At 37.5% G+C, this 12,370-nt stretch overlaps 1 protein-coding gene across 1 annotated transcript in view; it reads left to right on the top strand.

The window, feature by feature from the left end:
* ANOS1 (anosmin 1) overlaps positions 1–12,370 on the top strand; it is a 169,364-nt gene that overhangs the window by 103,500 nt on the left and 53,494 nt on the right. The window contains exons 3-4 of the mRNA XM_009287845.2: positions 6,049–6,111; positions 9,109–9,331. Of these exons, the coding sequence (XP_009286120.1) occupies positions 6,049–6,111; positions 9,109–9,331 (286 nt within the window). The remainder of the gene's footprint in view (positions 1–6,048; positions 6,112–9,108; positions 9,332–12,370) is intronic.

The following is a 12,370-nucleotide window of genomic DNA, read 5'->3' as shown; positions in this document are numbered from 1 at the left end:
TTCCTCCCAGGCTACCTGTCCTTGCTTCCTTTTTGTGTTTGAGTTTGTCCAGGAGCTCCTGGCATTTTTGCCTGACTTCCTCTTCGTTGGGATGCATCGCTCCTGAGCTTGGAGGAGGTGATCCTTGAATATTACCCAGCTTTCTTGGGCCCCTCTTCATATGCAGAATTCAAGTAAGCTGCCTTGAATCTATGGAAGGAAAATACCCATCTTAAAGTTTATGAGAACATGCATTACCACAAGAAGTTGAGAGACAAATGTATAAATAGACTTTTATAAAATGATTTGACAAAAATCATGTACATTCCTGAAGTGGGCAGCCGAAGTCCTTCAGACGGATCCATTGGTCTCATCCCAGGATGCTTTTCTTATGTTTCATTGAAAATTGTTGAAGAGTTTTGATTCTTACCTACTTTTATGTGTAATTAATATTCTCCTATTCTGCTAAATTATTTCCTTATAGGTATAGCTTTTAGAATTACACCATGTCCTCCTAAGTGCAGAAGTACCAAATCAGACTCATGCGTCAAGTTGGAGAATCTAATTTGGTCTTTGATTCAAACAGTAATGGAAATATTGATATTTCTTTTTGGCATTAATAAATGAGATGTATCTTCTAGGAAGAAAATGTTTGAGGATTGTTTTTTCTGTGTATGGATCTTTTGGGAAAATATAATCCAGAACTAATGGGAGATTTTTTTTTTAACTGATGTGCCAAATTTTTTTAAATTATAAATCTTCCTGATGCATCTCCTCAGTTTTATCATGGGAAATAGTTTCAGTAAACACATCCTGCATCTCATGACTTGTGTAGTAAAGAAGAAAAGTAGTTGTTCAAACTGTATGTTCTATGATGTGATATTGCTCATACCTAATATTGTTCTACCAAGCTAGCATGCTATTAATTGATTTGGACTGGGTAAATATTCAACTGTGCATTTACTGTTCTGAAACCAAAAAACTGTGTTCTTCAGACAACTCACAGTCCAATTTTTGAGACACAGAAAGTAACAATTTCTATTCCTATTGATAAACAGCAGATGTAGATAAAAATAAATCTCAAAATCAATTATTTCTCCCTTGCTGCCTGTTTATGTTTTGCATTGTTTTTACTGCCACTGTGCTAAGATTTACAGATTGAAAATCACTTTTCTCATGGTTCCTTTGGGCGCAGTCGTTTATTTAAGTGTGCCCATCACAAAATGATTCTCTCTAAGAGTGATAAACACTATATTCTCCTTTGACTTTGGTTAAATTCCTGACCCCAAGAATGTTCTCTGCTCAGTGCCTGATAGTGAGTACATGCTTTTTTTACATACTTGTCTTCATGACATCGCAGGTTCTTAGGAGACTGTACACTGAAAGGTTTTTTTTTCCTTTTTTTTTAACCATCTAAGTTCCATTTAATTAAATACCTTAGGACAGCAGAACACTTAAATATATATTGTAAACCTAAATCATTAATTTCTGACCTTGCTGCTGTGAGCAACTGGAATGGTGAATGGTAATGAAAAGAATAATTATATTCCAGCTATAACTTTGATTCCTTTCTTTTTACAACAGTTTGCATAGGACTCGGTTCCACTTTGGTGAAGGAAGAAGCCTTATTAGACAAAAATACTGTGGGTAGACTCTTCTACTCTGAAATAAATAATTGTTTGCTGTTTAAATAGTTATAAATATGTCACATTCAGCTATTTAATTTAAATATAATATTTGAATAAATATACATTATTTGAATAAATATTTATCTCAATACTTAAATGTTGTTTTGCAATTCATTAGACTTTCAAAATTGCTGTGCGGTGTAACTCTCTCCCATTTGGGTCAAAAGCAACATTTCCTAAGCAAAAGTGTTGGTGGACTATTTTGAAAATCCCTTTACTAACTACTGTAAATGGCATGCATCATATGCTAATCTCATAGTTGCTTTATTTATAGTTTAAAAATTAGAACAAAAAAGACTTCTCTAACAGGGCCCTTAACTGCAATTTTAAAAAAAATGAAATAAAAAAAAAATAAACCAAAATAGTTGTTTTGTTAAAGCAATAGTCATCCTTCTTCCTTGAATGAAACAGTACTTTGCCCTTGTTCCTAATTTTATACAGTCTGGACATTAACAGATCTATAGTAGTGTCTGATAATACATATTTATACCTGTGTATGTGTGCGTACATACACCCTCCCCCCCCAAAATTTTGAAGGATGACAAATGCGGGGGTGCTTTCTATTAGCACTCCTTTTGGCTTTTGATGCAATTGTTTAGTACTGACTAACAACTCTGCAGCAGTCTGGATGAAGAAAGCAAGCCTACAATTTCCAGATTTAACCACAGGAGATGATAAAACAGGTGCTTTAGGAGGATTCAATTTAGCAAGGCCAGTGTGATTAACACCCACCATCTTCTGAAGAGTGCCACCGGCCCATAATGACTGCTTCAACACTGTGTTTCATATCTCTTCCCGCCCCAGCAGTAGAGCAGCCTTTATGGTGATGCCGGGGCAGCAGTCAGCCGTGGCTCCAAGGGACCAGTGGCATCCGCCAAATGGACTGCCAGGACGCTTTCTGTGCCGCTGCCCTCCTGCCATCTACATACCTAACCTTACCTTCTGAGGGCGGGTGGTACTGTCTGCAAGGTATTTTTTATTACATAAAATAGAGCCAAAACCAGCTGCCAGCTGCTGCTTGGCCTAGGTTCCTCCTTATCCTGGATAGAGGATTTCAGTATCCTCTTAACAGGCACACACATTTACACTAATCCAGAAAACCTGGATGTGTTTACCTGCTGGGTGGGAATAGTTTTCTCATGGGTGTTTTAGGTATTTCCTTGAAACTCTTCTTATTGGTGAGAAATGCTGTATGCTTTCCTTTCAGATATCAAGACTAAGCTAAACACCAGTGAAATAACTCCTGTTGGTCTGGGGGAGCTTTGGGTCAGGCCTTTGCTGAGTTGCACTGAAATTATTATAAATGTATTATCCAAATTTTAAATTTTAAGATGTATGGGTTTTTTTTTGTTCTCTGAAGACTTGGATTTAAGAAAACAGATGTTATTGCCATTAGTTCTGACTTACATTTTCTTGATTTTAATTTTTATTATGCACGGAATGATACCTGTCAGAAATCCTTCAGCTGCTGTCGATGTAAGGCCTGATTCTGCTTTTTCTTGAGAGAATTTTCAACTTGGTGCTTTCCTTGGCTAGATGGACTAAAAATGGGGGAGATCAATAGGGGAGGGAGACATGTTTTACTACAGTACTGTGCAGAGCACTGCAAAATATATGTTCTTCAGTAGAATCATCTTGATGCACATTCATAGCAAAGCATGCCAAAGATGAGAAAAAACCCACAACCCTTTGCAGATAAAAGATACAGCTCAGAGTGACACATCTAAATGGGATGAGAAAGTTTAACAGAACCAAGCAGTCTAAAGCTTATGAGGACAGAGAGTTTATTGGAAAGCTTAGATGTCTGGAAAAAGACAAATTTATGTACACAATAGCCCTTCTTCAGAGCTAGCATGTATATAACACATTGGATCTGGAACACATTTCCCTCTCCATATAAAAAACATCAGGAGAGACTTCATGGGGGAAAAAAGTTCTCTCCCTACCTGAGATTATTGCTGTTCAGAGGATAAAGCTCACCAGACGGTGGGGCGCATCTCAAGATCTCAGCTAATTTACAGTTTAAGTCAAGGACTCAAAGGTGAGACCTGGATCCAAGCTTCCAGCTTTTCCAGCTTCCCACTTTAGGGGAACCTCATAACAGAGTAGCTAAAAGGATAAATGCACAAACCTCAGTGTTTGTGAGGTACTCTCATCTTTGTTATTGCAAGCTAAATAACTACCTTTTTAGAAGGACAGTCCAAAACTCTTCTAGTGCGAAGTTATTGGCAACATTTCTGTCTACTAACAGTTTTTCTCCAACCTACAGAATGGTACAGCTCCACTAAAGCTAGGCAATCGGCTTCTGCAGCAGCCCATGCTGCTAGGCTCCATGGCCGAGCAGTCCCAATGTTAGTCCCCATGGTGCTAGAGTCCCAATGCTCTGAGGACTCCTCATACAGCAGGAGTAGGAAGATTTTTTTGTTTATGTATAGGTAAGAGCTGTGTACTCTAATCAGAGCCTATAAAGCTTATGATGGAGGCCTTAGGTCTTGCTACATCATCTGTTTTCCTTGGAGTATTCTGAGAGCAGTCGGATTGCAGGATATTGCTCAGTCCTGGTTCATTTTGTCCATCTTTCCTTTGAAGTGTCTGAGTTGAGATGCCCATCGTCTCTGCCTGCCCTAGTGGCAGGAGATACTGGGGCTCAACTGAAGGTGGGCTGTCCTGAGTGATTATTGAGACAGAGCGGCAGCCAGACAAGGCATCAAGTGCTGGAGCCTACTTACATTACAGGTAAAGACATCCTGGTACAAACGCCTTGAACAGACCCTCTGAAGCATACAGCATCTTGGTATTTCCTTCCAGGAGTACCAACTGTTTTGCTCTAGAGCCTGCAAGGAAGGTGGTCCAGTCAGCATGACCTTGGTCCTAGTTTTCATCTCAAGGTTGTGGGTGTGCTGGTTTAGATATGCTCTGTGTGCTGTGCAGCAGTGAAGCAAGAATTCAGAGAAGGCAAGGATTTGGAAATCCTGGCAGCCTTAGGAATCATTGACAAAGTCCCAGTGTGGTCAAAATATTGCCCATTTTGTCTTTACACAATTTATACCTCTGTAATTTGGGGCTAAATCCATCAGACAATTAGGAGAGTTGTAAAATTGGCATGACAGTGGAATTGGGCTCACATGTGCAGTAACTATACCACAGGAGGAACAACACTCTGGAATTAATTAAACTTACTGACTTCAGTGACATTTTATAATGTATCCTTCTAATTACTCTGTATACAGCTCATTGTGAATTTTGAAGAGCTAGAAATTGAGTCTAAAACACCAAAATATATATAGATAAAATGTTTGAGTGGTATTTTTCATTCCTGAAATATGTAACCTCTGTGGCTAATGGTTTTATTATATTTTTCAGGCTTTATTGCTAGTAAGAAAAATGCTTAACTTTTAAAACATTGATTTTTTTAGTACATTAATGGTACAGGTGGACAGCTGAGATACAGCCTATATGTATTTGTACTTGGTTTTGAATAGCATAAATGTATGTGGATCCAATCTAATACTATGTATAAGACAAACAAATTATATAAATGCTAAATTGCATGTCAAAGGCCTTTCTTTTTGGTGCAATAAGTATCTTTCCACTATTACCAGAAGGAGTAGGTGTTATTAACTCCCAACAATGCCAATATTTTCCAAGACCATATGTCTAACAAAGGAAGAGAAAAGGTTTCTGGATGTGAATCTAAATTTATGTTTCAGCTGTTGTGAATGCTTTTAATAGTGTGATTTTTCTTTATGCTATGCTGTGAAGCTTGACTCTGGTTTGCAGAGTTTGAATCTCAACTATCTGTATAACCACTGCGGTAGAGGTTGAAGGTGAAGAAATGATAATATGGTACTTGAAATAAAGTGGTTTTGCTAACAGACCAGTGAACATTGTCTATTTATACAGGAATAGTGGTTAAACCTCTGCTGAGTTTACTCCATAGCTTGATGAAATAGTTTCTCGCTTGGGAAGGCAATGCTCCCGTCTAATCTTTAGGCTGGTCAGTGAGGAGAAGATTTAACTTTCTGTAGTTTAGAGTACTGCTTTTGACATTGTTTCTGTGATCCAGTGACACGGTGTTAAATGGTATTAGGACCTAGATTCAGTAAGACGGAAAATAGGATGGCATATAAACAAGTAAGGCAATTGCCTTGTACAGTAAGAAATACTGAAAATATTTCTTGTAATCTAACCATAGCTTGGCATGACCTTGCTCTGACACCATGACTGAATGACACAATCTTATCCTCAGGAGAAGTGGATTTTTAAAGCCTATTATTAACTTCCTATGGGCCAAACAAACAACTGGAGAAGAAATGGGGTCATTTGTGGTTGTTTATTTCTTTCTCTTCCTGACACTTCTCTGCCTCCTGATTCTCCCTAGTGCCTGGAGCCCTGCAAAGAGTCCTGGGACCTGAAGAAAAACCATTGCCAAAGCTTCTGTGAGGTACGTCAGCCTGAGGGCACTCTTTCTCACTTTGTTCTAGCTGTCTCTTTCACTTAAATCATTAGCTTCAAGGAGACAGCTAACAAACATGGCATTCGCCTTCATTTGAATGGATACACATATAACAATTTAGCCATATCAAATTTGAGTTTTAAAAAAAAGATTTTTTTTTTCTGACCAAATGATTTATCTCAACCTGAAGTTTTAAGACTTGATCCAGCCACACTTACATAGCTTCTCTTAGAAGGTGCTGTTAAATCCCTCCTGTAAGATGCTATTTCTACCACATGCCTTTCCATCTTTTCTGGCCATGTGTACGAAAGACTGTCTTTGTTTAAAAGATAAAATGTCATTGTGTGAAAATCCTCATGCAGGGTAGCTAGAAAAGATGGCTTTCCTGTATGTGAAAGTCAATCTGATTTCTAAAAGAATATCTCTCCAGGAGTAACTGGATTGTGGACTCCTAGTTCAGAAGACTACTATCAAAATACATAATTATTCAGGAACAAGTCTTTGAAAAACTGTTTCTGAATCATGTTTCAGAATAACCTTGTGAATAAGCAAACCTAGATCAATTAAACTAGTACAAAAAAGGAGATGGTTTTATTGGATTTAAAACATGGCTCTTCTGAGTTGGTGGAAGTCAGTTCTTAAGTGGTTTTTAGTAGAAAATGGAAATATCATCTCAATAGAAAGCTGCTTTATTATAAATAAATCAATATAAAGATACAACTTTATTCAAGTCTATGAAAGTGTATGTTTATGAAGATTTTCAGCTTTTCCTCTAAAAAAATAGAAGTGACCTTAATTGATATATTGATCTCACTGATACACTGATTTAACTCCTCCCTCATCACTGTGAAAACCAATCCTTGTAAGAGTTCTTTAACCCAGATTAATAATACAAAACTCGAGGGTAGTGTAATAAAGCAGTTTTAGTGGATCTAATTTATGTCATTCTCGTATATCACTTCTCACTCAGGCTGTATGTTTCTAGATATGGGTGAAAATAAGTATAAAATCGGTTTAGAAGGAAAACATTTGTAGAACACTGTTCTATTGTAGTTAAAAACAGTGAGCATCCCGCTTTGATTAGTGTTTTGTGGTTGAAGCTAAATTTAGAACTTCAAAGGCCCATAATGAAGAGCAGCACATTTAGCAGCTAACTGAAAAATGAGCTGTGAAATAGGGTGAGGAGGAGAAGCCTTGAGGACGTATTATGCCTCAGGGAGCTATAAAGTTTTTAATTAAGTAGCTGCAAATTTGTGATGTTTTAGGATTTGAAATTAGCTTCACACACACACACAAAAGCACGGGACCACTTTCCTTTCTCTCAGACTCATGTATGCTCCATAGACATTGTTTGACTGAATTAAACAAGGCTGTTTTCCTCTGAGAGTGTTTTCAATCTTTTTGTATTCTGTAAAAAATCTGGAAGCAACAATTTAGCTTTGTTTTTCTCAAGGTCCCTGCTTGGTATGTTACTTCTTATCTACTGGATGAGTGTACTAATGTTAAAGGAACCTTATGTGTGAAGACGAAAAGGAGAGTTTACCTGACTCCTTTTTTTCCATAAATTCAGTTTCCTGCTGGTTTAGCTTCTTAACTGGCTAACCATGGGATCAGGTGCATTCCAATGGGGGAACAGCAGGAGTGCGTGTCCAAGGACCACTGGGGTCAGGAGGAGATATAAGGACCGCTCATTTCGGCAGCCTTTAGGCTGGTTAAGCCGTAACACCCAAATGCATCCTTAAAATCCTGATACAAAAATTCTGGACTGTTCTGTAGGACAAGGTGGGTGAGGTAACATAGTGGCACATTCTTGGACTACAGTGACTTTGGAGAATAAACTGCCACATAGTCTGTGAAACACCTGGGCCTCCATAATAGTAAAGTCTTTCTTATTTTGCCAGAAATATGAGAACAGTAAAAATAAGAAAGTAGAACATTTGAATATGGAAGGAAGTTGCAGAAGTTACATGAATAGTTGGATAGAGAGTGGGTTATAATTCCTGTGTAGGCTTAGGAATCTGTAAATCAGATCTGTCAGAGTGGAAGGTTTTTGGTTGCTCTGAGATAGAAAGGCAGGCAATAGATAACCCCAGTTACATGGGTTGCCCATCTACAGTTCCACGAATCACTTTGAGGGAATTACTTTAGGTGTTTTTGCACAAAACTAAATAAAGCACCAGATAAAAGAGGAGATGAAATCCCCATGTCACACACAATGTTCTCCCCAGGGTGCTAGATGCTATTTTTAATACAGTTCCCAGTGAACCTTGCAAATCTCTGAGTAGTACACATGCTATAAAATGTCTATGCGTTGAAGCAACCTCTCGTATATCTAGGACTTGATTTCTCAAAGAAATAGCATTTACTTTGATCTTTAATAAATATATTTAAGGCTTATTTTAATCTGTATTTTCTACTGATTATTTTATCAGAAATTTAGTTCCAGTTCCATGAAGAGTTATACAATTACTAATATTCTGGCAAGAACATAAAGATGCTGCAAAATCTTCTCTTAGCCAACTCAGTTCAAACAGTATAATGAAACAAGATTTCACTTATTTATCTAGAATGGCATTACATCAGATACTGTGGGTAAAGTGTTATGAAGTACAAAGGGAGGAATGTGGGGTAATCCAAAAAAAAGACTGTCTGACCATTGCTTCCCCTTTGTTTTGGGAATGTTTTTAATCTGTCATTGAGCAACTTTGTAGCCAGCCAATGTGAGGAAAACAAGGGAAAGCTGGCAGATCTAAACAACTTTATTCCATTAAAGATGGTGGTCTTACTTGAGGGAATTCATCATTCTGTACTTGGAATGCTTTTTTAGAAGTGGCTTGAATATATAAACCTTCAGGGATAGTCTTGCAAAAGCTGAAAATCTGAATTTTCCTTTAGGAGGTCTTGGAAAATGTACAACATTTTTTCTTTTTTTTTTTTTTTTTGTTCCTGTTGAAAACTTTATAAATTCTTTTGTTTTCCCTTTAGCCTCTTTTCCCCAAGAAGAATTATGAATGCCTAACTAGCTGTGAATTCCTTAAGTACATCCTGTCTGTGAAGCAAGGGGACTGCCCAGCACCTGAGAAGGCCAGTGGTTTTGCAGCTGCCTGTGTTGAAAGCTGTGAAGCTGATAGTGAATGTTCTGGAGTGAAGAAATGCTGTTCCAATGGATGCGGTCATACGTGCCAAGTTCCAAAAAATCTGTACAAAGGTAGAGATTATTAATATGTACTCAAACTGGGCTAATAACTTCAGGCCATAATAAAGTCTCCTAGAAAACCAGGACTTTCATTTCATAGGAGTTTGTATGGATGGGAAGAAAAAGGAGAGGCGCCTGTAGAGATTTGGCTGGACACTGAAAGGGTGGAAAGCCAGAGACAAATGTTGCTCAAGTTTCTGAATTTTTTTCCCCTTGTGAAGCCCATGTCTGGAAATCTGTGGAATGTAAACATGTGGCTATTATGAATCATCTTAAGCAGAACAAACTTGCCAATTTAGGTGAAATCTCACTTAATTTGATGCAGATGAGAGAGAATGCAGCAGGAAAATATTTAACGATAAATAGTTCGAGTCCTATTAATCACAAATAACATTTATGTTTATAAGCCAAGCAGGTAGGACTACCAAAGAGGTATGAGATAATCAGGTAAAAGAACAAATCAATGCAGTATATTTGGCACTGGTGTTTTTAATGACCTAAGAACAAAATAGTGGAAGATTATTATATCCACATATATATTAATTCATTCTTTAAATCTAAGGCAATCTTACTCAAAAATTTTTAATTGATTTGAGTCCTGAGATTCTGTGAAAAAAGGTTTTCCTTGACATCCATCGGCAAGAACATACAGACTAAGAAATTATTTGCTTAGACACACTCCAGATTTTAATTTGTTGGAATTAAAAAAAGCTTTATATCATGGAAATATTCTGAAGATGTGCTCCTAACACAGAACAATGAGCATTTATGAAAGGCATTTTCTTGTTCCACAGAGTTGGAATGCTTTGTTAGAAATCCATTCTCCTTACTTCAGTGATAAAAAATAAATATTAATCAGTTATTCTTCTGATAGCATGGGCTCTCTGTGGAGAGCCTAATCAGCAGAACTATGAACTAAGCTCCAGGCCTAGGTCCGAATCCAGACTTATTTCCATCTGTGGATGGAAAAATGGTAAAATATGTGAAGGAGACGGTGATTTTATTTTTAAGTTCATTGCTTTAACTGAAATGTTGATGCATCTTTTTGAATGTCCCTAGTGATGAGAATGTATGTCAGAAATAATGCGCCTTGACTTTTGAATCCTGTCTTTGAGTGTAAGGATGGACCATCAGGAAGCACTGTCTTATTTACTTATATAAATGGCGAAAATTTGACCTAGAAGTCATAGAGGTTGAGTAAGCATAAAACTGATGAAGATAGTACTCAAAGTATTTTGAACAGCAGGCAATACTGTGATCCAGATTTCCAGTGCAGAAGGGAAATTCTCTTGCTTCCAAGATACTTCAGAGCAGCCCCTTTAAAACTACAAGGAATGAATACACTCTTACACACAGCACCTTTCAAAATGAAAATTATTAAAATGGATCACTTAGTTATTTCTTTTGTCTTCTTGAGACAAATGACCAGAGCGATAAAGCGGCATTCGTGTTGCATATGTAATGATTTACATGATCAGGCTCGGTACCACAACTACAAAGCATTCCAGTAAATTCAACAGCTGAAAAAGGTAAAAACAAAACAAACAAGCAAACAAACAAACAAATGAAATACGACGACATGCTTTTGGAGAGGACAGAGGATATGACAGGATATGATACACTGTATAGCTGCACACTGGAAAGTCTACTGCTGTTCAGCTTAATTATATAGGAAGAGAACTAACCTTCTCTAACATCTTATCACCTATCTGCAGGAGGTGCTTGCTTGTAAAAGTGTGTATGTCTTGCAGAGGAAGGGCAAGCCCAATACTGTACTGCCTTCTCAGCTGATGAATTCAGCTAATTAGCCTCTTCAACCTGCCTTTCTGCAACAAAGGACAAACAGAAGTGGAACAGGCTTGCTATTCATTTCCTCCAGGGGTAAATGACCTTCCTGTCACTAAGGAAGAGCAAACTCTGCAAGCATGACTAAGATCTAGTGAATAAGTTTAGTACTTATTCTTATCATTTTGACAGCACTCAGAGCTAGAAAATGAACTCAGATTGAAATTAAGAGTCTACAGAAGTTCCTGTAGTTTCACTGTTGATCAAACTCTGGAGATTAGTTACAACAGCAGATATAAAACACCCATCTGATTTGCTGGATTTACAAACTGGATTTGCCCTCTAGTACTAAGTGCTAAAGCCCAATCCTAAAAGAATATTAACGTAAGTACACTTGCATCAAAGTCATATATTGCAAATGTTGTTGGATGAACATAACAAGTCCGGTTACTTGTTATCCTAATTGTTTATTGGCTTGCATTCACTATAATCTTCAAACTGTCCATTATCATTACATTTTTTCATCTCTGTTGGGAGTATTACTAATCAGTTACATAGTCGTCATATTTTTATTTCCCTTTACTGGAGTTATCAAATGTTCTCTCCTACTCTTCTATCATCTGCCTCATCTACCTCCTTTACATTGTGTCAACTAGTGAAGGACTTCAGAAAGTGTCCCTTCTCCATGGCCTACCTCATTTTTTTGTCTGTATGGACATAATGATGTTATAAATAACAGTAAGTGCCTAAAGTAGATTTGGTACTTCAGAGATAGAAATGGGGGCAATTATCTTTGCTTAGAAGTAAAACAGTTTAAAAATGCAGAAAAAAAGGAAGAGAAAGGGACCAAAAATGCTTGATTGGGTTTGCTTTGTCTAACGTGCATGTGTGCATCCCCAAGTAAGGACAAGGACATGTATCTTTTTCTACACTCGGCTGGTGACAGTTGAAGAAATTACCCATCACCTTTTCCTGTTCAGAAGTCTCTCAGATGTGATGATACACTTACTTGTGTTAACTTTCCAGGACCCCTTTTTAACAAAGATTTAGGCTTTAGACAGTTAGGCTGTCTAAACCAGCCTAACTAATTGTCGTTTAGCCCCAGCCGGCAACCAAGCACCACACAGCCGCTCGCTCACCTCCCCCTCACCGTTGGGATGGGGGAGAGAATCAGAAGGGTAAGTGAGAACACTTGTGGGTTGAGATAAGATCAGTTTAATAATTGATAATAATAATAATAATAATAATAATAATAATAATAATAAT

The sequence above is a fragment of the Aptenodytes forsteri genome, unplaced genomic scaffold (assembly GCF_000699145.1).
Source record: "Aptenodytes forsteri isolate BGI_AS27 unplaced genomic scaffold, ASM69914v1 Scaffold200, whole genome shotgun sequence".
Lineage (NCBI taxonomy): Eukaryota > Metazoa > Chordata > Aves > Sphenisciformes > Spheniscidae > Aptenodytes > Aptenodytes forsteri.
Note: the sequence above shows the minus strand (reverse complement) of the source record. Positions and strands in the feature narration are given on the sequence as shown.